This window comes from Sphaeramia orbicularis, chromosome 6, assembly GCF_902148855.1.
Source record: "Sphaeramia orbicularis chromosome 6, fSphaOr1.1, whole genome shotgun sequence".
NCBI classification, from domain to species: Eukaryota; Metazoa; Chordata; class Actinopteri; order Kurtiformes; family Apogonidae; genus Sphaeramia; species Sphaeramia orbicularis.
The window spans coordinates 38,447,518-38,475,503 of record NC_043962.1 but is presented as its reverse complement, the minus strand read 5'-3'; the positions used below and the strand labels follow the sequence as shown (position 1 = coordinate 38,475,503).

The following is a 27,986-nucleotide window of genomic DNA, read 5'->3' as shown; positions in this document are numbered from 1 at the left end:
AAAATGTTTAAGAAAACTGCTAATTACATTCTAAAAACAATTAGCAATTTATTTCCACTCAGACATGTCACTGCAGATCAGGTTTATCAAGAACATAAAGTTACAGTAATGATGTGAATGTCTGTGCATTATGGGATGGTGCTGTGTCGGCTGATATGGAACTAAAACAACAAAACCCAGGAATAAACAAGAGGACAGCTGGAGAATAACTGTCCACTGGAGTGACCAATACGCATGAAAGGGTTAAGTAAATACATTTTATTTATAGAGCACTTTTAACAGACAGGGAGTCACAAAGTGCTTTACAGTGCAAAACAATTAAAATACAGTTTAAAATGCAATTAAAATACAGTTAGAATACAATTAAAATGCGATAAATACAGTATGTGCAATCAGTCTGTAGCGGCCCTGGGTCAGTTGGATTGAAAACGCCTGCTTTATTTGAACAAGAGTGTCTATAGATGTTGTTTAAAAGTCTCAGCAGAGTCCATGGACCAGAGTGACAGAGGGAGGTCATTCCATAGATGCAGCACCACAGCTTCAATTCATGTTCAACATCCTAAATCTCTTATTGATGTTCTTTCTGAGTATCTTATTTAGTAAAAACCTGCCAAACTTCAGTTCTTCTCTTTGTGTTTTTCTGCTATTCCACCTTGTTTTGACCCTAGAACACACAGTAAAATAAAACCACCGAAGTAAAGGAACACAAACACATACTCACAGCAGTTTTTATGACACTTCTATAGATGCTAAATCACAGCCGCACATTTACCTGGAATAATGTCTCAGGGGTTAAAGGGTTAACATTCATAGCTGATCTATAGCTGAATAAAGGAACATGTTTGTGTCGAGGTTATAATAGTTTTGGATTTTTCATTATAGTTTAGTTTTATATAGTTTTGACTTTTTTTCTCTAATTCACTTCGTTTTAGTTAGTTTTTAGAGCAGGTTTGCTAGTTTTTATTAGTTTTCATTTTTTTCTAAATGCCTCGTTTTAGTTTTTTGATATCTTTTCTCTTCTTCTCCGTCATATTCAAATAAATCCCGTACAGGACTCTGCTGCTTTCTCCCAACTTTAGTCACCATGTTTCCAGGTAGAGTGGGGACGAGAAGACAACTCTAAACCACAAGTGAACTGAAGTGTCGGACTGGGAAGTGCTGTATGGTGCCACCAGCTAAAATAGCTCAAGCAAAATAAATCGATTTCATATTAATCCGACATTGACAAAGACGACAACAAAGGGAATTTTATCCATAATTTTTATACGTTTTAGTTTTGTAAGCACACAATACAGTTTCAGTTATCGTTTTTTCTTTTAATTATAGTTTTTATTTATTTCAGTTAATGGAAATGTTTTTCAATTCTATTTTTCGTTATTTCGTTAGTTTTCGTTAATAATAACCTTGGTTTGTGTGTCTCGATAACAATAAAGGACTGGGTGTTTCCAAACATTAGACATGAACTGTGCAGGATTAAAATACTCACTCACATATACACTGTTGCCCGTAAAGTTGGAATCAGTTTGTTTTCAGACACATTCCTCATTTTATTCTTGTTTTTACACATCAATAATCACCTTTGACCAAGTGTAATAATTACATAGTGAGTCCCAGTTTCACCTTTTATCTATCAAGAATGAATCACATTACTACAATCATTTTATAAGAAGACGCACAAATATTTTATTCCAACTTAATGGACAACAGTGTATTATATAGTGATAAGACAGTTACAATAGAACTGTGAAAGAAGCCATTCCGTGTAATGAGTATGTCTACGTCTGATTTTTTTTTTTTTTTTTTTTTTTTTTTTTTTTTTTTTTACATTTTGCTTGTAATACTTCTTTACTTTTACTTAAGAAACATGCAGAGTGAGTCAGGCCTTTTATGTATTCTACTACTATAAATACTTTTCCACCTCTATTTTTTTGACAAACATGTAAGACCATAAATTAACCCTTTCATGCATGAATTATGAAAAAAAGTATCTAGATTTTTTTGGATTGAGTTTATTACTCAAAATTAGCCTAAAGTTGAAATGCATTTTGATTTATTTATTTTTTTTAATATTTATTTATTTATTCATGGTCATCAGATATTACCCATTTGGATGTTCAGAGGCTCCGTAGTTACCAAGGAAACACCGTCATCTTCTACCACATTGATTCACCAGTAAAACCCATGGAGTTTGATCAATGACAGTGGATGGTCACACTGGGTTTATGTTCAGTTCATGATATATTTTACTCAAAAAGTAACTTTTTCTTCAGTTTTTTCTGTTTCTGATATAATAACCCTCAACTTTACTCTGAGCTTTAATGAACATTTACTTCATCAGTGAAATAAATACAGCAAAATTCCTGATTGTCACTGAAAAAAATGCTAAATACAGAAGATAATATTACAGTAAATGGTGATAAATCACTTAAGAAATGTTAAATATGGGGAAATTCCATTTGGGGACTGACACTAAAGTAACACTGGGTCTTTATGGGTTAAACTACGTGTCCATAAATGTGGATGTCATGCATGAAAGGGTTAAACACTACCTTTACATCTTTGGTTCAGTTTACCAGTTTGGCTTCAACCTCTTTTACAGCCACTTTTGTTCCTAAAACAGTGAAGCCACATATGTTTTAACAGCTTTCCCAAGAGATTACAGTATGTCAAGAGGAATTTGCACAAAACACTTTCAATAGAATCTATGCAAAAGAGAATATTAGAAAATCAGACGTAAAAATACTATTTCACATGCTATGACAATTTATTTGATAAGTGATAAAAGCTTTTACTGCAAACCTTGACATGTGAAGGTCATTTAATATGACACCATAACTTTTTTTGATGTCACAGTTTAATTTTTCATATGATAAAATCCATATTTTCATATGTGTATTATTTTTCTGTTTTTCAGGAACCAGCAGTCAGGGTCGAGGGTTTAATCTGCAGATGGCTCAGGCTGGTTTCTCCTCACATATCGTCAAAGTGAGTCATACCATAATACAGTTTTTAGTTCCACACCTCTAAATTTGCAGACGTTCAGTGCAGACCATAATGACGCACACAATCTGAAAACAAACACTCACTGATGGTCACCAGAAAATTGGATTCAGTTATTCATTTTGGATTAGTAAGTTCCTGTGTATGTATTTCGCAGCAATGATTAAACCAGTTTCATTGTTGTTACAGTCACTGCTTTACTCATTTTCCACTTCTTTTGTTACTATTTGGGGAAAGTTTGTGGTTCATCATTTTAAAAAGAAACAGTTGCTGAAATCTGTCGAGTCATAAATGAGACTTCTATCAATCCCAAAGAAAACCAGGGCCACATGGGTTTACAGTCCGAGATAATTCATTTATTCACAAACTGAAAGTATGGAATCAGGGTGAACACAGCCAGCACAACAAACCAAACACTCTATAGTTAAGCTAATTATCGAACAAAACAAAGCAACACATATTTGAATATATTACTACCATTGGCCAAAAAAGCGAAAATAAACTAAAAACAGTTTCCTACCCCTGCACAGAGCCCTGTAAAGAGAGTTATGACATGCTTTGATGTCACCGCTCTGGTGATCACGTGGTTCTCGTAAGCCTGAATAGGTCCAAACAAACTAAACGCTCCCATGTTATTCAATGGGAGAAACAGCAGTTAGCATGGTAAATGTCAAAATAAACCGCACACAACCTTTGTGTCACTACCATATGTACTGTTTTGTGTGTTACACTTTTGAGTAGGGGGGTTGACCACTGAAAGGACTGCATTTATTACTTTGAAAACTTAAAATTTTTTGGGGAAAGGTTGGTGTTAGCTTCAGTAGGCTACTTAGGTGAGAGGTGCTAACTTTACAAGTTCATTCATTCAGCAACTGTACTGTACTCTTAAGTAGATAGACCAGGGGTGTCAAACTCATTTTACTTCAGGGGCCACATTCAGCTAAATTTGATCTGCAGTGGGCCAACCCAGTAAAATAATAACAGAATAACCTATAAATAATGACAACTCCAAATTTATGTCTTTGTTTTAGTGCAAAAAACCCCCATTAAATTATGAAAATACTTACTTTTATAAAGTATCCAAACAAAAAAGATGTGAATAACCTGAAAAAAAACGAAATTTCTTAAGAAAAATAAGTGCAATTTTAACAATATTCTGCCTCCACTTCTTATTTGTCCATGTGCATTATGGATCAGAACTACAAAGACACTGAACACTGAGGAACAGGCGAAAAAGAGTTCAAATTAGGCTGAATTTTCTACAGACATTTCAGGTTGTTCATATTTGTTCAGGTTATTCATGTTTTATTGTTACAGGATAGTTTGGAAATGTAAATATTTTCATGATTTAATGGGTTTTTTTCCCACTAAAACAAAGACAAAAATTTGAAGTTGTTAATTCAAGATTTTTTGCTATATTCAAGATTTTTTGCCAAATTTAAGATTTTTTTTTTTTGCTTAATTGAAGATTTTTTTACTTAATTGAAGATTTTTTTTTTTTTTTTGCTTAATTCAAGATTTTTTGCTAAATTTGAGATTTTTTTGGGTTTAATTCAAGATTTTTTTAAACTTAATTTAAGATTTTTTTTTTTTTTTGCTTAATTCAAGATTTTTTTTACTTAATTTAAGGTTTTTTTTGCTTAATTCAAGATGTTTTTCCTTAATTCAAGCAATTTTTTTTTTTTTTTTGCTTAATTCAAGATTTTTTGCTAAATTTAAGATTTGTTTTGCTTAATTCAACATTTTTTCCTTAATTTAAGCTATTTTTTTTTTTTTTTTTTAGCTTAAGTCAGTTCAGAAGTGTGGAATTCATACACTTTGTATATTCATCCCAGGAGCCGGATTGGAACCTTTGGCGGGCTGCATTTGGCCCCCAGGCCGCATGTTTGACACCCCTGAGATAGACAATTTACCATTTTTAAGTTTTACTGTTATAAAACTGAGGTACAAGCAGAAAACAGTGGTTAGCTGTGAACACTGTGTGTCTGCCAAGCTCTGCTCTGATTACACACACAATACATTAACGAGCGGCTAGCATAGTGGCTAACTTAGCATGTTAGCGTTAGCACGGACGCTAAACTCATTATAAACTCAACATTAGCAAACTCAAACTCAACAGAATCCTAATAGGATGAGTCAGATATTACAAACGCCAAGTGAGAGAAGTTTTGCTTCCTGTAACTCATGAATAATAACTTTAATGAACGTTTATTGGCAGAGCTCAGCTCTACAGCAGCTCTCCTCCTAATTAGCACATGACCTCAGCTGACACACTGAACCAAACACCAGCAGGTTCAGCAAAACAACTAAAATAAAACCCACTCATAACAACATTTGTACTGACATTACCTTATCGTAATAACTCCATAATTTGTGGTTATAGTGGTTAAATCTCAACAGCTGTCCAAGTCAGCTAGCGAACTATAGGGCTACAGCTGACAATCGAACGCAACAGTTGTTTAAGATATACATTTGTACAAACCCTAACCTCAACTAAAGGAAATTGAATTTACAACATAAATGTCCGGTAACTCGATAATTTGAAAGATAACGATATCCTATTAACTTACCGCTGGAGTTGCTAGATCAGCTGCAATAGAAATGAATGTGTTCTGACGGCGTTACACTCGATGTTTGGAACTATTGGCCCCTCCATGACCCAGAAGAAGGCGCGTATTTCTTTGACAACGGGAGTCTGTGGAAGTGTCGCTACTCTGATACATATTGAGGACTCTGCCCCTGCACTGCTGGAATTTTTAGAGATGAGGGATTAAAACATTTACTAACATGTACAGATGAGGCAAAATACACAATCTATTCTATGAACTCTATTGTACGGTTCAACAACTGCATCAAGATAAGATAAATCTGTTTAGTCATTGCACAGGCATACTAAATACAATATACAATACTGGGTATAAACCACACCCACATTTTTTGGTCCTGTATGAAAATTACAACATTTTGGAAAGATGTTGGAATAAAAATAGAACAGATTTTGGGTTTAAATTACAACAACCCACTTTGTCACTATTGTTAGGAGACCTTCCTGATGATTTGACAATAAGTGGTAAATACTTACTAAAAATCTTTGGTGCTGCAGCAAAAAAAACAATCACTTGAGAATGGCCTCAACTTGATCCACTGCTGCTGGAAGACAGGTTGAAAATTGTTGATGACATTCACAAAATGAAGAGATTAACATTCATGCTGAGGCTGCAAGATGAACTTTACATAATCAGATGGGGCAAATGGATTAGTTTATTAAAAAACAATTAATGTGTGGTTTGTCTCATAGTCCTGTGAAATGCTTTATAAACTGTTGCTCTAAAAATTAAATTAATTAGGTAACTTGATTGCTATTTCATAACTGTAACCTAAATTATCATTACTATTAGATTGTGACTATTATCTGTTGCCGATTGCTATTTGTTATGTTCTGTATGACAAAATGATAAATAACTAATAAAAACTGTCCAAAAAAAAAAAAAAGAAATAGAACAAGATATATACACACATTAAAAATATATGTGTGCAAAAATATGTGTCCAAGAATAAAAAAAAAAAAAAAAAATTATATACTGTGTGTAAAAACTAAAAAGTATTGCTGATGGTCCCTGATCAATGCCTCACACTGATGAAAGATTGGACTTGACTTTGACTTGTGATAGATTTGATGACTCATCCTGCTCAGAAGCTCTCACTTTTATTATTTACCCCGGAGAATTTTAACTGATGTCTCCATGCTTCATGTGAGATAGATCATTAGAAGTTTGCTGAGAAATTTTCAGCTGATGTACCCTTGAGCAAGGCACTTAAGCCACACACTGCTCCTAGTACTGCAGTGTGTGGTGTTTCTGCATGTTCATCTAGTGATGGGTTAAAAGAGTCTGTTTCAGTGTGTGTTCACATGTACAATATACTGACGATTAAAGATTCTTCTTATTTTTCTTGACCTGACCTGACTTGATTTGCTTAATTTTCAAAACAGAAACTTTCTTGAAACTCAAAGGTTAAGATTTAGGTCTGTACATGTATGATTTTTGCGTAGAGGTTTTGTGATAGATTATACACTTATATACTGAAGCTGAGTTCTTGAGTTCTTCTCTGCCTGTCCTCTGCAACACTGTGCAACACTAGCTCCTGTTCCTGTAGAATATAAATCAGCTGATGTCAATAGACATCCAGCTCCAGCGCAACACAAACAACTAAACAAACTTCACACAGAGCAGCGTTTAGACAGTTAGATGATTAACACCATTGGCACCAGCACAGTTGAGTTAGAATGAATGTGTTAATGTGTCCTGAATCCAGATATGACTGCAGAGATTAGAGCAAACATTTGGAAGGACTTTAACAAACCACATGTTGTTGGAAATAAACTGTTGGCAGGTGAAAGATCACGCATTCAGATTGTTTAGTTAATTAATAGTAATGGGAAAAATATCAATACCAGACTGTGATAAGAATCCATTATAAGGTCGTAAAGTAAGTATTGTCAGAAAAATGTATTTGTATAAGAATAAAAAGTCAATAGTTACTGTGTTTTACGATTATATATGATATTTGTGGGTTCATTTTGCTGCTGCATTATTGTGTATCCTGCATTTTACTGATATAAGGCGTAGTTTTAACTACTTTGTATAATGTTTGTTTCTACAGAAAGGCATCGTACTCCGTAAGATCATATGTTTGTACAGTCACTGTCTTGTGGGAGTACTTCTAAAACAATCATTTTAGTTCAGGGACCACATTCAGCCCAATATGATCTGAAATGGGCCCGATCAGTAAAATAATAATGTATAAATAATGTCAACTCCAGACTTTGTATGTCTAACTTCTACATTTTAGAGTGAAAAAAAGTAAAATTAAATGATGAAAATGTTTACATCTACAAACTATTCTTTTAAAAAATAAGAATAACATTAACAACCATGAACAAACTAAAATGTATTAAGAAAAAGAATTGCAATTTTAACAATATTATGCCTCAGCTGATCATTTGCACATGTACATTAAAACTTACAGATCACAGTGGATCTACAAATACAGAAAACACTTAGTAACAGGCAGAATATTGTTCACATTTTTTGTGATACTTTGTAATTTTACTTTTATACACTAAAACAAAGACAAAATTTGCAGTTGTCATTATTTATGTTTTGTTTATGATAGTATTTTACTGATCTGAGCCACTTGAGTTTGAATTGGGCAGAATTTGTCTCCTGAACTAATATCATTATGAATATCTTCAGTGTAATTTTTGCATTTCACAAATTCATCCCACGGGCCAGATTGGACCCTTTCACGGGTCGGTTTAGGTCCATGGGCCCTATGTTTGACACCTGTGTGCTAAAAAGTAAACTTTTCCAGAGTTCAGAAAAAACACCCCTGTCATCGTCCTGAATCTCTCTATAGAATCAACTATGTATCTTTATTTTTTTTCACATAGATAAAGAGATTTAGTTACAGAAGCTGGTCTAAATGGGACTTGACAGGAGAAGTATTCAGTTCTTAATCATTTTAAGGTTCTGTTCTTTATGTGAATTTGTACAATCTGTAGAGGCTCTTAGAAATATTTCTGTTGTTTCTCATCCAGGGAAAATTGTACTCCGTTGAATTCCAACGTCAAAGTGAAGAAAATGGTTGTGGAAACTTTCTATGTGTAACACAGAGCAGATGGTTTTCCTGAACGTAAAGCTGCCAGCAGAACTCTCTCACACACATTTAAACACATCAGTGCCTGAACACATGAGAGAACAGACAGAGCGTGATCAACATTTATCAGCATCCATGCACCGCGTCACATGCACAGACAAATATGCTAAGTGTTTCCTGCTCTTCAGTTTCAGAAGTAAAAGGTAAAAAAGTGAAATCAGGTCACGGAGCCTGATGTGGAAAACAGACCAAGCAGTATCTTCTGTGATCATGCAGGATAAGCGTCCTGCTTTTCCCTCCTACATGATTACTGCAGTGTTTTGACATTTCACAGTGGATCTGCAGATGCAGAGTGGATCCATGTGCAGACGGGATGCTTTGTGGCACTGCCGTCGCCAAGGATTGGGTCATCCACTGTGGTCCTTGACTCACTGGCCCGGAGAGACTATGACTCAGTGCTTTAATAACGTTTGTATCTGGACTTTACGACCATCCGAGTTCATCTGAGAGTTTCACCGACTGCACACACGTGTCATACAAATGCTCAACTGTACAGACAACGCTGAAGCTGCAGAAGGGCGTGGCCGAGTTCAGGATCTGTAAAATTATTCAGTTTGCTCCAAAATTACAATTATTTCCTCCTTTTCTAAGAGCCACGACCTGTCAGCTGAACTCGGACAAGTCACTTTATAATTCAGACTCAACCAGATGAGACCTGAACTCAACCATGTGTTACAGTTTAGTCATTCTTTCCACAAAGAATAAGACAGAGTGTGAATATGATTTCAACAGAAACACCAACATAAACTTAAAATGAGTCTTAAACATTAATGACCTGACTTGGACTTGAGTATTTGGCTTTTTTTTTTGTTGAGCTCATAAACTGCACATAAATGTTGCTTCATGCCACTATGTTAAACTGAATCCCAAATATTGTGGTTACAAGAACTGCTGTGTTGCTTCTGTGAACACTCTGCGTCATCTTTATAGCTGTCAATCAGCTGCTATATGTGATTGAATAACTATCCATCCATCCATTTTCTGAACCTTTTAAAGGAGTCATATTTTGCTAAACCCACTTTTATTAGTCTTTGGTACATTTATTTGTGTATTTGGACCCTAATAGTTCATAAAGTTTAAATTTGAACCCTCCAGGTGCTGCAAAGCTATCTTTATATTCATTCTAGCAAAAATCGAGTGGATTTCTACAACCCGTTTCAATTCTTTCTTAATTTGTTACATTTTATAAGTAGTTACATCACATTTGCACATATAAGGTCAGGACTTCCAACAAATATTTCTCTGAGTATGCCATAATTGTTTGTCAGCAGCAGTGGTTGTAGTCCATACTGAAAATATGTCCAAACTTTGAGCCGATGACCTAAAATGTTCAGTTGGTTGAATGGGACAGAGCAGCACAGCCAACAGCCTGGTGGGGGTGCATGGCAGTCATGTGCATTTAAAGGGCCAGTGCTCAAAACGACCTTTCTGGTGTCATTACTTAGAAATAGGGTTGAAGATGGACCTGTGGAGTTGAATTAATGAAGAATTCAGACCCAAGCAGAGCATTTACAGTTTATGTAGACCACAGGGAAATGTTTGACAATGCATAATTCCATTTAACCCTTTGATGCATGAATTATGAGAACCTTAGTCAAGATTGTTTTTTCCTGAGTGTTTTTATTCCTCTTTAGGCATGAAAAAAAAAAAGTGATTGTAATTTTTTTAATGAACCTATTTTTTATGGAGTTACAAAAATGTCCACTCAGCTGGACACCATGTGTTTAATTTCTGAAGCAAAGAAACATGCATTTAAAACAGAAAGTGACATACTGTGTGAAAACTATGAAATGAAAACATTTTTCATGCAGCTAATCTGATGTTTTCTCATATTTTAACATACTCTAATACTAGTTATTACCCACTTTATGGAAATGATATGCAAAACAAAGCCTTTGTGTTTAAGAAAAATGTTAATTACAGTCTAATAACAACTAGTATTTGATTTACACTAAAACATGTTACTGCAGATCAGGTTTATCAAGAGCAGCAAAGCTACAGTAATGGTATGAATTGCAGTGTTTGGGATGATGCATAAGCGTCCATTGTGTTGGCTGATACGGAACTAAAACAACCAAACCCATAAATATAGAAGACAACAGCAGGACAATAGCTGTCCACTGGAGTGGCCACTATGCATGAAAGGGTTAAAAAAGCAAAATATCACTCCTTTAATCCCCATGAGGATCCCTGCTACCAGTGAGTGAAGGCGGAGTACACCTTGGATGTCAGTCACATTCACACCTACAGGCGACTGTAGATTGAACCAACCTATTAAGATGCATGTCTTTACCCAGAGAGAACCCACACATACATAGGGAGTACATGCAAACTCCACACAGAAAAGCCCATGCTGGCTTGCACTGGAATCCTGGGGTGCCGATAAGGGGGGGAAAACATGACAAATTCATGGGGCCCAGCATTTGTGGGGGGGCCCATAGAGCAGTGGAGGGGGTCCAGTAGATACAGGGTAGAAGTTGCAAAAATTTTGTGAAAGATCTGCTGTATAAGAGAGGAACAGAAGCTGGGAATCGGATGTTGAAAGAGTGTTAACTTTCAGTTTCATTTTCACGCTACAACAGATCGACAACAGACTGAAGTTTATGAAAGGGTCCACAGCGTTTACCTTTCATGGGGCCTACAAGTGTTACAGCGCCCCTGCTGGAATCAAACCATGGACCTTCTTGCTCTGAGCTGATAGTGCTACCAACTATTGCAGTGTTGCAAACTCACATTTCCACTGATGTGAATAGTTTGTGCCCTTTCATAACATTTATTTGTCATGTTTGTGGTGTGTAAAGTTAAACCTTAACTCTGAATGACTGGGGTTTATGATATTCACACTGTAACAACCAACATATTTGTCATCCATCTTTACATACACTCTTTGCTTGAGCTGCACAATGGACAAAAAAATCCCTGATAGCATATGCAGTGAACAGTATGAGAACTGTTTTGATGGGGGTTGAAAATGGGATTTCATCATCTATGAAGTATACAAACAATTTGTACAGTAGCATTCACCTCATTTTTTGTGTTCCTTCAGGACGGTATTCTTCTTGGGGCGGTGGGTGCTTACGACTGGAATGGCGCTGTGCTAAAAGAGACTAAACATGGCAAAGTCGTTCCACCAAAATCGTCATACAAAGACGAGTTTCCAGAAGAGCTGAAGAACCACGGAGCCTATCTAGGTGGACGTTTGTTAAATCTCATTTTTCCTGATTTCATTGCTTTTATTACAGTGTGTCTAGTGCTATGATAATGAAGCACTGTGGGTGAACCTAACCTGATCACTCTGTTTATGTGTTGGTTATTTACTCGTCTCAGGTTACTCCGTGGGCTCACTTATTTCGTCTCGTGGCTCCCAGCTCTACGTGGCAGGAGCACCGAGGTTCAACCACACTGGCAAAGTCATTGTGTTCACACTGAAAAACACTGGAAACCTGACCATCCTGCAGGCGTTACTGGGACAGCAGGTCTAGCACACCCACATACTGTACATATGGAACACACACACTTTACATGTGTGGGACACATGGCTGCATTCATGATGATCCAGATTGTTTCCCCTGGTGACAGACTGTCATAGAAACCAGGACCAGACATGACAGTTATTTAAAGCATGGTCGCATACAGGCTGAGTTCAGAGGTTTAAGGATGGAGACGTCATCTGCATTAACATGAAAGAAGAGCCATCCTATAAAGTTTCAAGTTTCAGGTTTATTTGTCATGTGCGTTCAGGTACAAGTACCATGGCAATGAAACATAGTGTGCCCTGGCTCTGTCTCCGCCCAATATTGAAAAATAAATAACAAAGAAATAGCAATAACAATCACAGCAACGATAAAAAATACTTAACAATAAGTAGCACTAGCCGTCCTATTGTAAAATAAAAACACTAAATAAATAAATACAATTATAAAAACCAGGGGTGTCAAAGTCATTTTAAAGTTCAGGGGGGGCACATACAGCCTCATTTAATTTCAAGTGGGTCGGACCAGTAAAATAATAGCATAATAACCTATAAATAATGTCAACTCCAAACTTTTCTCAGATTTAGAGTGAAAAATAAAGGAAATACAGTTGCATTATGAAAATGTTTACATCCACAAACTACCCTTTAAAAATGTGAATAACATCAGCAATCATAAACAACCTGAAATTTCTTAAGAAAAATAAGATAAATTTTAACAATATTATTCCTCTGTGTGTGCATTACAACTTACAGATCACAGTGGATCTACAACAGCACAAAACATTTACTAACAGGCATAATATTGTTTAAGAAATTTCAGGTTGTTCATGGCTGCTCATGTTATTCACATTTTTTAAAGGGTAGTTTGTAGATGTAAACATTTTAGGATAGTTTGTAAATATTTTCATAATGTAATTTAAGAGGAAAATTTGGAGTTGTCATTACTCATAGGTTTTTATGCTGTTATTTTTTCACATGAGATCACACTTGGACTATGTGTGGCTCCTAAACTGCCAGCTGGATTGGACCTCTTAACGGGCTGGGTTTGGCCCGTGGGCCGTATGTTTGACACCCCTGTTGTATACGGTCTAACACCAGAGCAACACAAGGCTGAAGAGAGAGTCTCAGTCCTGTCACAACCATACAAACCTGATTTTCTACACCTTTCACTGGATTTGGATCTAAATTTTTTTCTGAACATCCAAAAGAACATAATTTTAGGGAGTATTTTAGGTGAAGGTGATATGGGATCATCTTTATACTGTCATCTGTGGTGTAAAGGTTCTAGGCCATGTGGTGCACTATGCTGCACCTGTGACTCCATCAAAAAACAAAAGAAAGATTTTCCAAGGTGTTACATAAATCTCTCAACCAGTCTGTCATCTTACATGCCATATTACAGTATTAATGAAAGGGTTTTGCATCTTAACAGCATATTTGTAGGAAATAAAAATGACAATTTACACTTTTAAACATGTTTTTTTTTTTTTTTAATCCCAGATTGGGTCTTATTTTGGGAGTGAGTTGCTGTCGATGGATGTAGACAATGACGGACACACAGATGTTCTCCTGGTGGCAGCTCCCATGTACCTCAGCCAAGGCTGGGAGAGAGGGAAGGTCTACATCTACACTGTCACACCACAGGTACAATAAACAGAGAACATACTCCCACACTGTCCAAACAAATTTTATATAATATACTTGTCATGTATAGTCGTTGTCACAGTTTCAATGAATGTGACCTATTTTTAACTGTATTTGACACTTTAACAAGCTCGTAAACACTCCGTTACCATTGGATATGCTAAAGCTAAAGCTAAACTGTATGTTTTTGTTCCAGACGTCCTTTGTCCTGCAGGGGGCGCTGGAAGTTTCTAACCGTACTCAGAACTCTCGACTGGGCTCAGCGATGGCCCAGATACCTGACATGAATGGAGACAGGTTCAGGGAGTTAGTCGTAGGAGCACCGCTAGAGGACGACCACCAGGGGGCGGTCTACGTGTTTTATGGCCAGGACAAAACCGTCCAGCGCCAGTACAGACAGGTACCATTTTCTGCCACTGAGACGGACTCTGTGCAGGGAGATCAAGCAAAAGCTGATTAAAACATTGTCTTTTTTTCTAGCGTGTGTCTGCGGCGGGTTTTTCTGCAGGTTTGCAGTATTTCGGTCAGAGTCTTCATGGCGTTTTGGATGTCAATGCAGACGGGCTGGTTGACCTCGCAGTGGGAGCTCTGGGAGCTGCCGTCATCATCTGGTCAGAAATGGACACTTTGGCACATTGACTTCCATGATGTACCCTAAAACTTGTATTAATAAAACTGTATTACTCTTTCCATAACGGTTTATAGTATCTTTAAAAGTATTTGTCTAAATATCCACTCAAATAAAATGCAAACCTATTATGTTTACTATCATATTTTTCGATCATCTTAAACTTTGAGTCCTATCATTTATATACCTACATCTGTAAGTAGATGTCCTGTTGACTCAGTCAGAATGTGTATGAATGTAGCTTAAGCTTAAGTCAGAAAAACTAGTTAACTTTTACAATACCACCATGTTTACACAAAACCATCAACAAACTTGATAACTAACTACCAACAAATACTATGAAATTCAAAATTTCAACCATAGTGTGTTATTGGAGGACGTAACAAGACTTTATTACTTTTGTGAAATTTTTCCAGTTTTTTTTATCGTTGTGTAGAAAATCAAGGTCAATGAAGTTACCATATTTGATTCCTAATCCGTAAGTGGCAAAAATAAATAAATAATTTTTTAAAAAATCCAAGAAGCAAATAAAAACAATACAAGGATAACACATTTAAGATGAAAGGAACATGTATAGACTGTTACTGTCTTGTAATGTATACAGAAATTACCAAAAATAGTGACTTGCCCAATAAAGGGTTAAATTTGACTTAAGATTTTCTTCATGTTAAGTTTGAGCCTCAGCTAAACTAGATTCAAATTTATTCAGGTCTGCATTTTTGTTTTTGTGTCTTTTTTTTTTGTTTTAAATCCTGGCATAAATGAGCTAAACTCACTTGGTGTTTTGGCTCAAGTCAATTCCTGATGCATAGTTTGTAACAATGTTTTCACTCTACAATACCAGCTCTTTAAGCTTGAGCAAAGCAAAATGTCTCAAAGTAAGCATAAGTAAAAGCAGATTTTAAAAAAACTACTGCACAAACCTACCAGCTATCCCTGATATTTAATTTGTAGTGTTTTGAAGCCATTTGCAGCTGTTGAAATCATATAATGAACTCCATAGTGAGTTATTATCACCGTCACAGTGAACCTGTTGGAAAGTACAGTTTTTCCTTTTATTTTGTGTATTCACCACTTTAAAATGGAAAATTCAGGTGCATTTGGGGCCCTGATTCTGTTCACTCTGCAAATGTATCTTAATTATCCCCTGCTCCTTCCAGGTCACGTGGTGTGGTACGGATTCAGACCAAGCTGACCTTTGAACCTGAAAAGGTCAACATATTTAACAAGGACTGTCGTCGAGGAGGGAAGGAGGTCACCTGCATGTCGGTAACAGTCTGTCTGAGTCTGGACTCCAGGACAAACAACAGGACCGACACCAGAACAGACATGGGTAGGTGGGCTGCACGACACAGATCAGACCCTTTGATACTGAAGTCACCTAGCATGACTTGACCTAAATAAAATAAAATGATTATGTTGTAGATATTACATTAGGCATTTGGTTAACTTGTATAAATGGAAGACAAAGAGTCATTTTGTTGCAGATTTAGAGGAATGAGGCTGGTTTTCTCATCAGTCATTGACCTCTGGATCTGAAGCTGCTAGATCCAGTTGTACTACATCCATTTTCCATGGTGTGATGGCATCAAACAGTTTAAATGTGAACATTTTGGATAAGAGATACTGTTTTTTCCACATTATTTTTTAATAATTTAACTATTTCTAATTCTTCAAATTTGCCTGAATGTTTATAGGCACATTTTTGTGACTAAGAACACATGCATTACTGCTATATTACATGACTTTTACTACTATAACCTCACTACTACACTTAAACTATTACAATCAAAGTCAAATTCTTTCCCTGATTCTATGGGCTTGAGGCCTAACTTTTCATTTAAAGTCAAATCACACTGTGTTCTTTTCCTATTACATGTTTCTGGCTGTTGGGCTTGGATGCTATTTTACGGTCACATTGCTCTTTTGTCATTACATTGTTCCCTCTTTTCCTTTTGAGTATCAACATGGGTATTGACCTGTATCCTGGTAAACAGTGGAACTTGATGGGAAAACATTACGCAAATGTACAGTGGATTAGTTCATGTAGTTGAATGTCAGCCCAGACAGCTCAGATCTGAGCTCAGACAGTGTTGGGGAGACTTAAACTACATGTAGTGGAACTTCACAGTCAAACTACATTTTGCTGTAACTTGCTGGTAGTTAAATTAAATTCATATTTTGTGCTGCGTCAAGTAGTTCAAGTACTTTTTGGGTAATTTTTTGTAGTTTAACTGCTCAATTTGCAAACTACAATTTTGGGCAACAACATAAAATTAAGGGTTTTTTTACATTTATTTTTTCTAATTTAAATTGTATTTCACCATTGAACCCAAGATAGTCCTTTTTTCTTTCATCCTGAATTATTTTGAAGTCATGATCATGTCATGACATCATAGAAAACGCTGCCTCTGATTGGGTTGTCCTGGCACCACTCCAATGCTTCGCAGATGTGTGACCATTACTAATGTCGTGTGGTCACCATCATGGACAACCCTCCCACCAGCGCCACCCCCAGTAGTGACATGCCGCCCCATCCATGGCCGTATTTTATTTCATATACACCACATGTACATTCTCAATTTAACACTGAAACTAAAAAGTAGTTGCTAAAACTACTTTTTTCTGGCTGTAGTTTTACAAACTACATTTCTTCAGGGGTAGAAATGTAGTTTGTTTGAACTACTGCCATGCTGAACTAACTTTTACAAGCTACATTTGCAAAGTCTCTTCCCCAACACTGAGCTCAGATTTGTGCTCAGATACATGAATCCAATGAAGAATCCTAATTGGTGCAGCAGTTCATGAGAACCTACTGATCTCCTGTATGCGTTGAGTGTGTGTTTGCTTGTTCTATAGTGTTTGTTGATGAGATCATACTGAACCTGATTTCACTTGGCCAGTCACGGTGTGCCTGGACTTCCTCTGTCCTCCACTTCCTCCTTTTCCTTCTCCCCTTGATGTGTCTCTGATCAAAGCATTTGCACACGAGCAGAGCACGTCCTATGTTCTAATATTTCATTGGTTTTGATTACAGCGCAGATTTGCTATGGCTTGATTTCAGTAAGTTTATGCAATGTCACAATGTTTAGTTCAGCCCATAGTTGCATTTATTTTTGGCTCAGATCTTGTAAGAGAGATGAGAGAGTTGGATCGCTGTGTAAAGTCTTCTTCAGCAGATCCCATAGATTCTCAATGGGGTTCAGGTCTGGATTCTATTGCAGCAGATCCATGTGCGAATATGATGTTTGATGCTCCTGAAACACTCTTTCATAATGTCACAAGCCTGATCAATCCTAGTGTTGTCATTTTGGAATGTGTCTGTGTCATCAGCAAAGAAAAACTCCACTGATGTTCAGACCTGGTCATTCAGTTTTTTCAGATTCAGACGAGCTTATTTTATAGAAACATAAACTAAACCTGGACCTGACCAACTGAATCAACCCCAGATCATAACACTGCCCCCATAGGCTTTAACTGTAGGCACTAAGCATGATGGGTAATCCCTTCATCCACCTCTCTTGTCACCCTGATGCACCCATCACTCTGGAACAGGGTCATTCTGGACTCATCAGACCACATGACCTTTTACCATTGAAACATAGTCCAGTCTTTATTCTCTACATCAAACAAAAGCCTTTTTTATACCTCAGTCACTTATTTAAGTGCTCTTCTAACACAATCTGTTACAAGTTTTTTTTCTGACCACCTTTCTTCTTGAAGATAATGTCTCACCACTATCATTTCATATTTTAACAATGCTTTGGACAGTTTTTAATCTAAATATAATAGTTCCATCTGCTCAGTTGTTATCTTTGCTTAATACAGACCAATAATGACATGTCTGAGACCAAGTTCACCTTTTCCATGACCATAGGGTATATATCTTTCTTTCTTGTTTCCAGTTGAAACATATGAATCACTGCTTAATTTATCCAATACAAGGATCTTAATTATTTTCTGAGTTAAATCCAGGTGGGAAGTATTTTGGCCAGGTTGTGTATATAACAACAACAACAATAATAAATGTTATTTATATGGCACTTTTTCTGAAGAGTATTACAGAGTCCTTTAATAAAAATAGAAAATAAAAAAGACCAAACAACAAGGAAACAACTAAAAACTAAATGATTCTGAAAGGTATCACACAAACAAAAGTTAAAAAAAAATGTTGCTGGTTTCTTTTCTGTGGATCAACTAATTCACAGGGGTCAAACATACAGGTCGTGGGCCAAAACAGGCCGCCAGAGGGTCCAATCTGGCCCGTGGGATGAATTTTGAAATGCAAAAATTACACTGAAGATATTAACAAGCAGTTTAGTTCAGGGGCCACATACAGACCAAACTGATCTCAAAAAAGGTCAGATCAGTAAAAATATTATTGTAATCTATAAATAATGACAACCACAAATTGTTCTTTTTATTTTAGTGCAGAAAAAGTCAATCTCCATGAAAATGCTTACATTTATAAACTATCATATATATATATATATATATATATATATATATATATATATATATATATATATATATATATATATATATATATATATATATATATAAAATAACATGAACAAAATGTGAATAATCTGAAATGTCTAAAGAGAAGTAAGTTTAATTTTGACAATATTCTGCCTGTTAGTAAATGTTTTATGTATTTTTAGATCCACTGTGATCTGTAAGTTGTAATACATGTGTAAATCATAAACATGAAAATTGCAGTTATTTGTCTGGAGACATTTGAGGCTGTTCCAAGGTGATAATAGTTTTAGATTTTTCATCATAGTTTAGTTTTATTTGGTTTTGACATTTTTTTTTGTCTAATTCAGTTAGTTTTCATTCGTTTTTAGAGCAGGTTTGCTAGTTTTTATTAGTTTGTCGTATTCAAATAAATCCTGTACAGGACTCTGCTGCTTTCTTCCAACTTTAGTCTCCATGTTTCCAGGTAGAATGGGGACGAGAAGACGACTAAACGACAAGTGATGAGAAGTGACGGACCCTGAAGTGCCGTATGGTGCCGCTAGCTAAAATTGCTAGAGCGAAATAAATCACTTTCGTATCAGTCCGACATTTACAAAGACGAAAACAAAGAGAATTTTATCCATAATTTTTATACATTTTAGTTATTTTGTAAGCACACAATACAGTTTCAGTTAGTTATGTTTTTTTTCTTTTAATTATAGTTTTTATTTATTTCCGTTAAAGAAAATGTTTTTTCAGTTCTAGTTTTCGTCATTTCATTAGTTTTCGTTAACGACAATAACCTTGGGCTGTTCATGTTATTCACATTTTTAAGGAAACTTTGTAGATGTAAACATTTTCACAAAGTAATCGTACATTTTTCACTGTTGTTATTTTACTGGTCCAGCCCAGCTCAAATCATACTGGGCTGAATGTGGCCCCTGAATTAAAATAAGTTTGACACCTCTGAACTAATTGATCACACACTTTAATGAACAACTGATAATTCTTCAGTTTTTAAAAGATCAGCTCTGCCCATATGTGTGTTAGGTTGTGAGCATCTCTCACAACCTTTACAGTTTTTGATCGTCTGTAGGTGGAAAGTCCTGTCGTGGTCTTTTCCACGCTGCAGATTCCCCACAGTGCTTTGTGAAGCCGCTCTGTTGTCGTGTCTCTGTGTAATTAGCTTCAGATGTTCAGGCCGGCTGCATGGAAACCTCGCTAACATGCTAACGCCAGCCAGCCGCCGTTAAACTGTGTCACTCCTCCCCTCTCCACCCCTCCATCCCTTCCTCTCTTCTTCATCTTCATCAGCTCTTCATCGTCACCCTGATCATCTGGACTGAATTACAAACACACACACGCACATGCACACATGTATCGCACACATGCATGAAAGCACACATACCAACGGGCCACATGTTCCAAACATGCTCCTATGGATAGTTGAAGACAGAACCAGTTCATGAAATCGGAATCTTTGCTTCGAGACATGACCTTCTTCAATTGCAGACGTGGCATTTCTAGCATGAACTTTGCATAAGTGAAGCAACTTACCTCAGCTGTCTGTGCACTTATAAATCAAATCCAACTTCAGTTGTTAAACAGATGAGAGTGAGCTCTGTCAGAGCATCAGCATCCAGCTACGAATCGGGAAGCAGGAAATGCATCATATTTCATTTAACTAAACAAGCATTTATACCATTAAAGATGTAATCAGGGACACAAGTCACTACTTTGCAAAAAAAAAGGGCAGTAGTGAATTTGGTCTAGTCATTTAAATGCTGCATTCACAAATAACACATATGTTTCATATTCAACTGACACATCTACACAGACACAAACACTCAATATAAGCAGCAGATGTACTTGCTTTTAATTGAGTCAAGCCCAGAGTTACTCAAATCCATGCCAAACTTTCATTCATAGTAGATTTTTGTATAAGCAGTTGATTTCATGTAGCCAAAAATGACAAAAGTTGTAAAGATGTTAGAGATATTAATGAATTTCTACTATTTCTATATATACATGTCCAAATTTATTTATACAATTTCAACTGCTGTGAAGTGTTAAGAAAATACAAGTTATTATGCTGTTTCCTCTATGTTCTACAGCAGGGGTGTCAAACTCATTTTAGTTCAGGGGCCACATTCAGCCCAATATGATCTGAAAAGGGCCAGATCTGTAAAATAATAATGTATAAATAATGTCAACTCCAGACTTTGTATGTCTAACGTCTACATTTTAGAGTGAAAAAAAGTAAAATTAAATGATGACAATGTTTACATCTACAAACCGTTCTTTTAAAAAATGTGAATAATATGAACAACCATGAACAAACTAAAATGCACTAAGAAAAATAAGTGCAATTTTAAAAATATTATGCCTCAACTGATCATTTGCATATGTGCATTAAAACATACAGATCGTAGTGGATCTAACAATACACAAAGCATTTAATAACAGGCAGAATATTGTTAAAATTGCACTTATTTCTCTTGAACCCTTTCAGGTTGTTCACATTTTTAGTGATAGTTTGTAAATGTAAACATTTTCATGTAATTTTACATTTTTACACTAAAATAAAGAGAAAAATTTGCAGTTGTCATTATTTATGTTTTGTTTATGATAGTATTTTACTGATCTGAGCCACTTGAGTTTGAATTGGGCTGAATTTGTCTCCTGAACTAATATGATTGTGAATATCTTCAGTGAAATTTTTGCATTTAATAAATTCATCCCATGGGCCAGATTGGACCCTTTCACGGGCCGGTTTTGGCCCACGGGCCGTATGTTTGACACCTGTGTTCTACAGCATGTTATTAAAAACATAGTCCAAAATGACACTACATGTAACTTTTATATACTTTTACTCTTGTTTCTTCAGCACCATAGTTGTATTTGCCTTCAGAAACTATGTATCTGAAAGACTGTGATAACAGCTGCACATCAGGAAAAGTCAATATATGGAATCAATATAATCAAAACTGTAACAGAAATAAGGATTGGACAGAGATTCAAATTATTTATTATATATAATAATTATTTATTATTTATTAGAATTTTGACATGGACAGCCTAAACACTCTAACTTGTTACCATACAGTAGCTGGTAAAGTCAGTCAGCTATTTTGTTTGGAAGTTTCTCTTCTTTAACCCATAAATACCCAAACAGACACTGACGACCAAAGGCATCTGCTGATCTAAAATGTTTAATACCTGTTGATCCATTAATCCTATCAATACATGTAAATAATTGGTGTAAAATACAGTTTGTCATCTTTTCATAGTCATCAGATATGACCCATTTGGACGTTCAGAGTCTCCATAGTTACCGTGGAAACACTGTCATCTTCTACAACATTGATTCGTCAGTAAAACCCATGGAGTTGGATCAATGACAGTGAATGGACACATTTGGTTTATGTTCAGATAATGGTATCTTTGCTGAAAAATTTACTTTTTCTTCAGTTTTCTCTATTTCTGATATAACATTTATCTTTAATCTGAGTATTTATGATCATCTACATGATCAGTAAATTAAATCTAGGAAAATACCTGATTTTCACGCAAAAAACTCAAAGTGCAGAGTATAATATAGTATAAATGGTGAAAGATCAGCAAAAAAAAGGAAAATAGACAAGGAAAAAATATTTTGGGACTACCAGATAAGTAGAACTGGGACTTTATGCGTTAGTCTCTTTTAGAAAATCTCAGTCTTTTACGTCATCATAATGACACAGATCCGATTCCATACACCTATTTGAGTCCAGCTAGGAACCCTTTCTGAAATGTGCCACATTATCATTATCATACCTAAAGGAAATGATAAAAATTCTTCATTCATTGTAGCACTTTTAGATTTCACACAGAACACTGAAAACAAATGTGTCTTTGTTTGAGGGGTATTGGTACTATTTCCCCTTGAGTAGTATAACATAGCAGTAGTTGATGGAAACACTCAATAATTCACTTCACATTGCCAACTTTTCAGGAACTGAAAGTGGCACATTTCAGCACTGCTTTTCTTACCGGTGTGGTTTACACTGACAAGCTCACTAAGAACTTAGTGGAAACTGTGTATTTAAGCGTCAGTGTGCTGAGCAGGAGCTAGATAATACTGGACTGCTTTCTGTCTGCTAAGCCTTCATCCTCCTCTTCCTCCTCCAGCTGCTTGGTTCAGTCTGGTGTTGGATGAAAGACGCTTTCCTCCTCGCGCTCTCTTGGATGAATCAGGCCGACAGCAACCCAGGAATCTGTTTCTTCGGGCTGGACGTCAGAACTGTCAGCGCCTTGGCTTCTTCGTCCAGGTCAGACTGATCTCACAGAAAAAAACAAAACAAATACATACTGTTTAATAGCCCAAGGTTGACGGGAGTATAAAATTATGTAAATACACTGTAAATCATGTCTCTCTGGTTCCTAACATCATCAGGAGACAATGGATTATGGGCGTCCCATTGCAGTTGTCTTGGAAACAGGGTTGCAAAACAAAGATGAGGGACCGGTTTTGGACCCAGATTGGCCGAGCACTTTGAGAGTCGAGGTGAGTCCATCCTGGATGATCGGAGTATTTGACATCATGTGTTACATCAGTATGACAGTGGTTAAAGACATCTACCATGACCTGCAACGCTTCTGGTCTGATTCCAACTGGACAGCTTTGACTCATACCAAGGTTATAATACTTTTGGATTTTTCATTGTAGTTTAGTTTTATTTAGGTTTGACTTTTTTTCTCTAATTCAGTTAGTTTTAATTTGTTTTCAGAGCAGGTTTGCTAGTTTTTATTAGTTTTAATTTTTTTTGAAATGCTTAGTTTTAGTTTAGTTTTAGTATTAGTTTTAGTTTTGTCGTCTCTTTTCTCTTCTTCTCTGTTGTCGTATTCACATAAATCCCAGACAGGACTCTGCTGCTTTCTCCCAACTTTAGTCTCCATGTTGGCGGTAGAGTGGGGACGAGAAGACGACTCTAAACAACAAGTACCGAGAAGTGACGGACTGTGAAGTACTGTACGGTGCTGCTAGCTAAAATTGCTAGAGCAAAATAAATAGCTTTTGTATCAATCCGACATTGACAAAAGACGAAAACGAAGGGAATTTTATCCATAGTTTTTATACATTTTAGTTAGTTTTGTAAGCACACAATACAGTTTCAGTTAGTTATGTTTTTTTTTTTCTTTTAATTATAGTTTTTAATTTATTTCAGTTAACGAAAATGTTTTTACAATTCTAGTTTTCGTCATTTTGTTAGTTTTCGTTAATGATAATAACCTTGATTCATACCCTATGTCACAGAACAAGTGCCTCATGTCTGGTACATGTATATTTACATTATTTACACTGGTACTTTTGCACATTTTTATACTACTTTTATATTTGTAAAATTGTACCCATTCATACAGTATGCCTCTAATTAGCAAATACAGTATTTTTGATTGCACACTATTTTACAGTTTATATATATATACAGGGTGGGGAAGCAAAATTTACAATATTTTGAGGCAGGGATTGAAAGACAGTGTATGACCAATTAGTTTATTGAAAGTCATGAGAATTTATTTGCCACAAGAAAATGTACATAATAGAAAATGTTTTTATTCTATGTGTCCTCCTTCTTTCTCAATAACTGCCTTCACACGCTTCCTGAAACTTGCCAAGTGTTCCTCAAATATTGACAACTTCTCCCATTCTTCTTTAATAGTATCTTCCAGACTTTCTCATAATAGTTTTGCTCATAGTCATTCTCTTCTTTCCATTATAAACAGTCTTTATGGACACTCCAACTATTTTTGAAATCTCCTTTGGTGTGACGAGTGCATTCAGCAAATCACACACTCTTTGACGTTTGCTTTCCTGATTACTCATATGGGCAAAAGTTTCTGAAAAGGTATGGATAATAGTGTTAGGTATGATTATGACATCAATATATGTTTGGTTTCAAAACAACTGACGTAGTGCCTGCTTAGAAAAAACAACTAAATGTTCATTGTAAATTTTGCTTCCCAACCCTGTATATTTTTGTTTTAATACATGTCTAGACGTAAGTGCACTGTCGCTGGCAGAGACCACCTGCAATTTTGTTGCACAACTGGTGTAATGACAATAAAGCCTATTCTATTCTATTCTATTCTATTCTATTCTATTCTATTCTATTCTATTCTATTCTGTTCTTTTCTGTTCTTTTCTATTCTATTCTATTCTCTGTGATAAAAAATTGAAAATGTTTACCCTTTCCTACTAGTGACTTCACAATACTTTTTGTTTTGAGTGTGTGTTTGTATTTCACTGCCAAACCTCCACAAAAAAACAAAAACAAAAAACACTTCACCTTTAAAGGTGAAGTAAGAAACCTAATACACTTTTTGTTAAATTCATTGAATATCTCTTAACAGTCCACTACCATCCTATGTGTGCATTGAAAAAAATCTGGAGGTTCTTATTGGATAAAAACAGATTTGGACTGATCCAGTTTGACTAAACCAATCACTGACAACTTTTTTTTGTTGTGGAATTTCTTTGTCACGTTTGATTAGACTACTAATATATCAACAGTTACATAGTGATGTCAGGAACATGTAAACTAATGAGCAACATAATCTAGTGATGTTTCAAGCTGGTCTCAGTTACTTTCTTCTGAAGATGCTGAATTACTTATTCCTCTTTTAACCCATAAAGACCCAAACAGCCACTATCGACCAAAACCATCTACTGATATAAACTGTTTAACACCTGTTGATCCATTAATCCTATCAGTCCATGTAAATAATTGGTGTAAAATACAGTTTGTCATATTTTCATGGTCATCAGATATGACCCATTTGGACGTTCAGAGGCTCCGTAGTGAACGTGGAAACACCGTCATCTTCTACAACATTGATTCACCAGTAAAATCCATGGAGTTGGATCAATGACAGTGGATGGACACACTTGATTTACATTCGATTAATTATGTATTTTGTTCAGTTTTCTCTGTTTCTGATATAATAAAACACAACTTTAATCTGATCTTTTATGAATATCTACATCAGGGGGGTCAAACTCATTTTAGTTCAGTTCCACATTCAGCCTAATTTGATCTCCAGTGGGCCAGACCAGTAAAATAATAACGGTGAAAAAAGTAAAATTCTATTATGAACAGGTTTACATCTGCAAAGTTTCCTTAAAAATCTGAATAACATGAACAACTTGAATTGTCATAAGAAAAAAACAAGTGCAATTTTAACATTTAACAATATTCTGCCTCATTTTTATCAGTTTATCATTTACACGTGTGTTACAATCTCACAAAACATTTAGTAACAAGCAGAATATTGATAAAATTGCATTTACTTTTCTTAAGACATTTCTGTTTGTTCATATTTGTTCAGGTTATTCACATTTTTTGTAAAAGTATAGTTGGTAATGTAAACATTTTCATGTAATTTTACTTTTTTACACCAAAAAAACAAAGAGAAAATTTGGGGTTGTCATTATTTATAGGTTATTATGATAATATTTTACTGGTCTGACCCACTTGAAATCTAATTAGACTGTATGTGGAACCTGAATTAAAATGATTTTGACACCACTGATTGTTAATATCTTCAGTGTCATTTTTGCATTTCACAAATTCATCCCGTGGGCCAGACCCTTTGGCGGGCCAGATTTAGCCCCCGGACCACATGTTTGACACCTGTGATCTACATGATTATAAAATCAAATATAAGAAAATACTTGATTTTCACGGAAAAAAAACACAAAATACGGAGGATGATATTATAATAAATGGTGATAAATCAATTAAGAATGATTAAAAATATAGAAAAATTCATTTGGGAACTGCCACAGAAGAAGCACTGGGTCTTCATGGGTTACATATCTCAAAAACTACATGAAATTACATAAAAAACAGGCAAAAACAGATTTGATCACACCCAGAAGATATATTTTTCGTAGTTGTAATGGTGGCAAGCAAGGCTGAGAAATGTGGCATCATATTAATGTGTTTCTGGTGCCACAGTCTCGTCGTAGAGAAATAAAGTTGCTTCTCTCCACAGCTTCCATTCTGGAATGGCTGTGAGCAGGAAGACACCTGCACCCCAGACCTGATTCTCCACAGCCAAACCGACCTCATGAATATTCAGTCAGTGACTCTTTATTATAAAGCCATGCATGATGATGATTATGTATAAATTATGTAAATGAAGCAAAATAACTGTTTCTGTCCCACATGAAGACAGTTCTGCAGCTCTGGGGAGCGTGCTGCCTGGTCACTGTGTGGCCAAAAGGGGGCGTCTGAGGGCCTGGGGTACGTGGTGGAGAGCAGCCGCAGGAGGATGGTAGTGTTTGCCCGATTGGAGAACCGGGGAGAGAACGCATACGGAGCTACTATCAATATCTCCACCTCCTCCAACCTCATCTTCTCCAGCCTCATCGTAAAGGTGCTGATTTACAGGGATAAAAGGATTCCCTGTCATTGAGAGTCTGAGTACTAACACAGTTATCCAACCTGCTACTGCTTTGTGATGATCTTGATTTCATTTTATGCAATATTTATGGCGCTGAAAGTTTGGCTAGGAGCTTTGTTAGTGGTTCTGTGTACATTACTGGGAAGGCAGTGAGGAATGGTGTAGAGGGGTCAAATGTGCACACTTCAAAGCAGAGATATCCAGGTGCAAAACAAAGTCTGGACACTGTTCCAACAGAGTGTACTGCAAAAACTTACTTCATGAAAGAAAAATGGGTTTCTAGGAGGTGAAATTTATGTTTTTGTTGATTTGGCCGGTAAGAACTGGAACAGGATTGTTTTCCTTATTTTAAGAACAAGACATGAGACCATTTTCACAACTTATCTATCAATTCTAACTTAAATATCAGGGTTTGATCGAATGAAACATTGGTAAAGGAGCTCAGCCGATGTAGGAGTATCATACAGTTGTAAATCTGTGACTGCTGCTTCAGTGTCTGCAGTGTCGGCCTGTGATTGACAGGTTTGTGTGACAGCTCACCTGCCGAATCAGAGTTCAGAGTTTCACTTTTTTCAATCAAAGTTGTGGTAAAAAAAAGTCTACAAACAAGAC

The 27,986-nt window shown here is 36.0% G+C and overlaps 1 protein-coding gene across 1 annotated transcript in view; it reads left to right on the top strand.

The window, feature by feature from the left end:
- The window catches only part of itga11b (integrin, alpha 11b), a 91,062-nt gene that overhangs the window by 45,863 nt on the left and 17,213 nt on the right, over positions 1 to 27,986 (top strand). Inside the window, exons 10-20 of the mRNA XM_030136710.1 lie at positions 2,915 to 2,985; positions 11,765 to 11,909; positions 12,046 to 12,194; positions 13,694 to 13,837; positions 14,034 to 14,237; positions 14,318 to 14,448; positions 15,626 to 15,798; positions 23,097 to 23,236; positions 23,362 to 23,472; positions 26,964 to 27,049; positions 27,143 to 27,347. Of these exons, the coding sequence (XP_029992570.1) occupies positions 2,915 to 2,985; positions 11,765 to 11,909; positions 12,046 to 12,194; positions 13,694 to 13,837; positions 14,034 to 14,237; positions 14,318 to 14,448; positions 15,626 to 15,798; positions 23,097 to 23,236; positions 23,362 to 23,472; positions 26,964 to 27,049; positions 27,143 to 27,347 (1,559 nt within the window). The remainder of the gene's footprint in view (positions 1 to 2,914; positions 2,986 to 11,764; positions 11,910 to 12,045; positions 12,195 to 13,693; positions 13,838 to 14,033; positions 14,238 to 14,317; positions 14,449 to 15,625; positions 15,799 to 23,096; positions 23,237 to 23,361; positions 23,473 to 26,963; positions 27,050 to 27,142; positions 27,348 to 27,986) is intronic.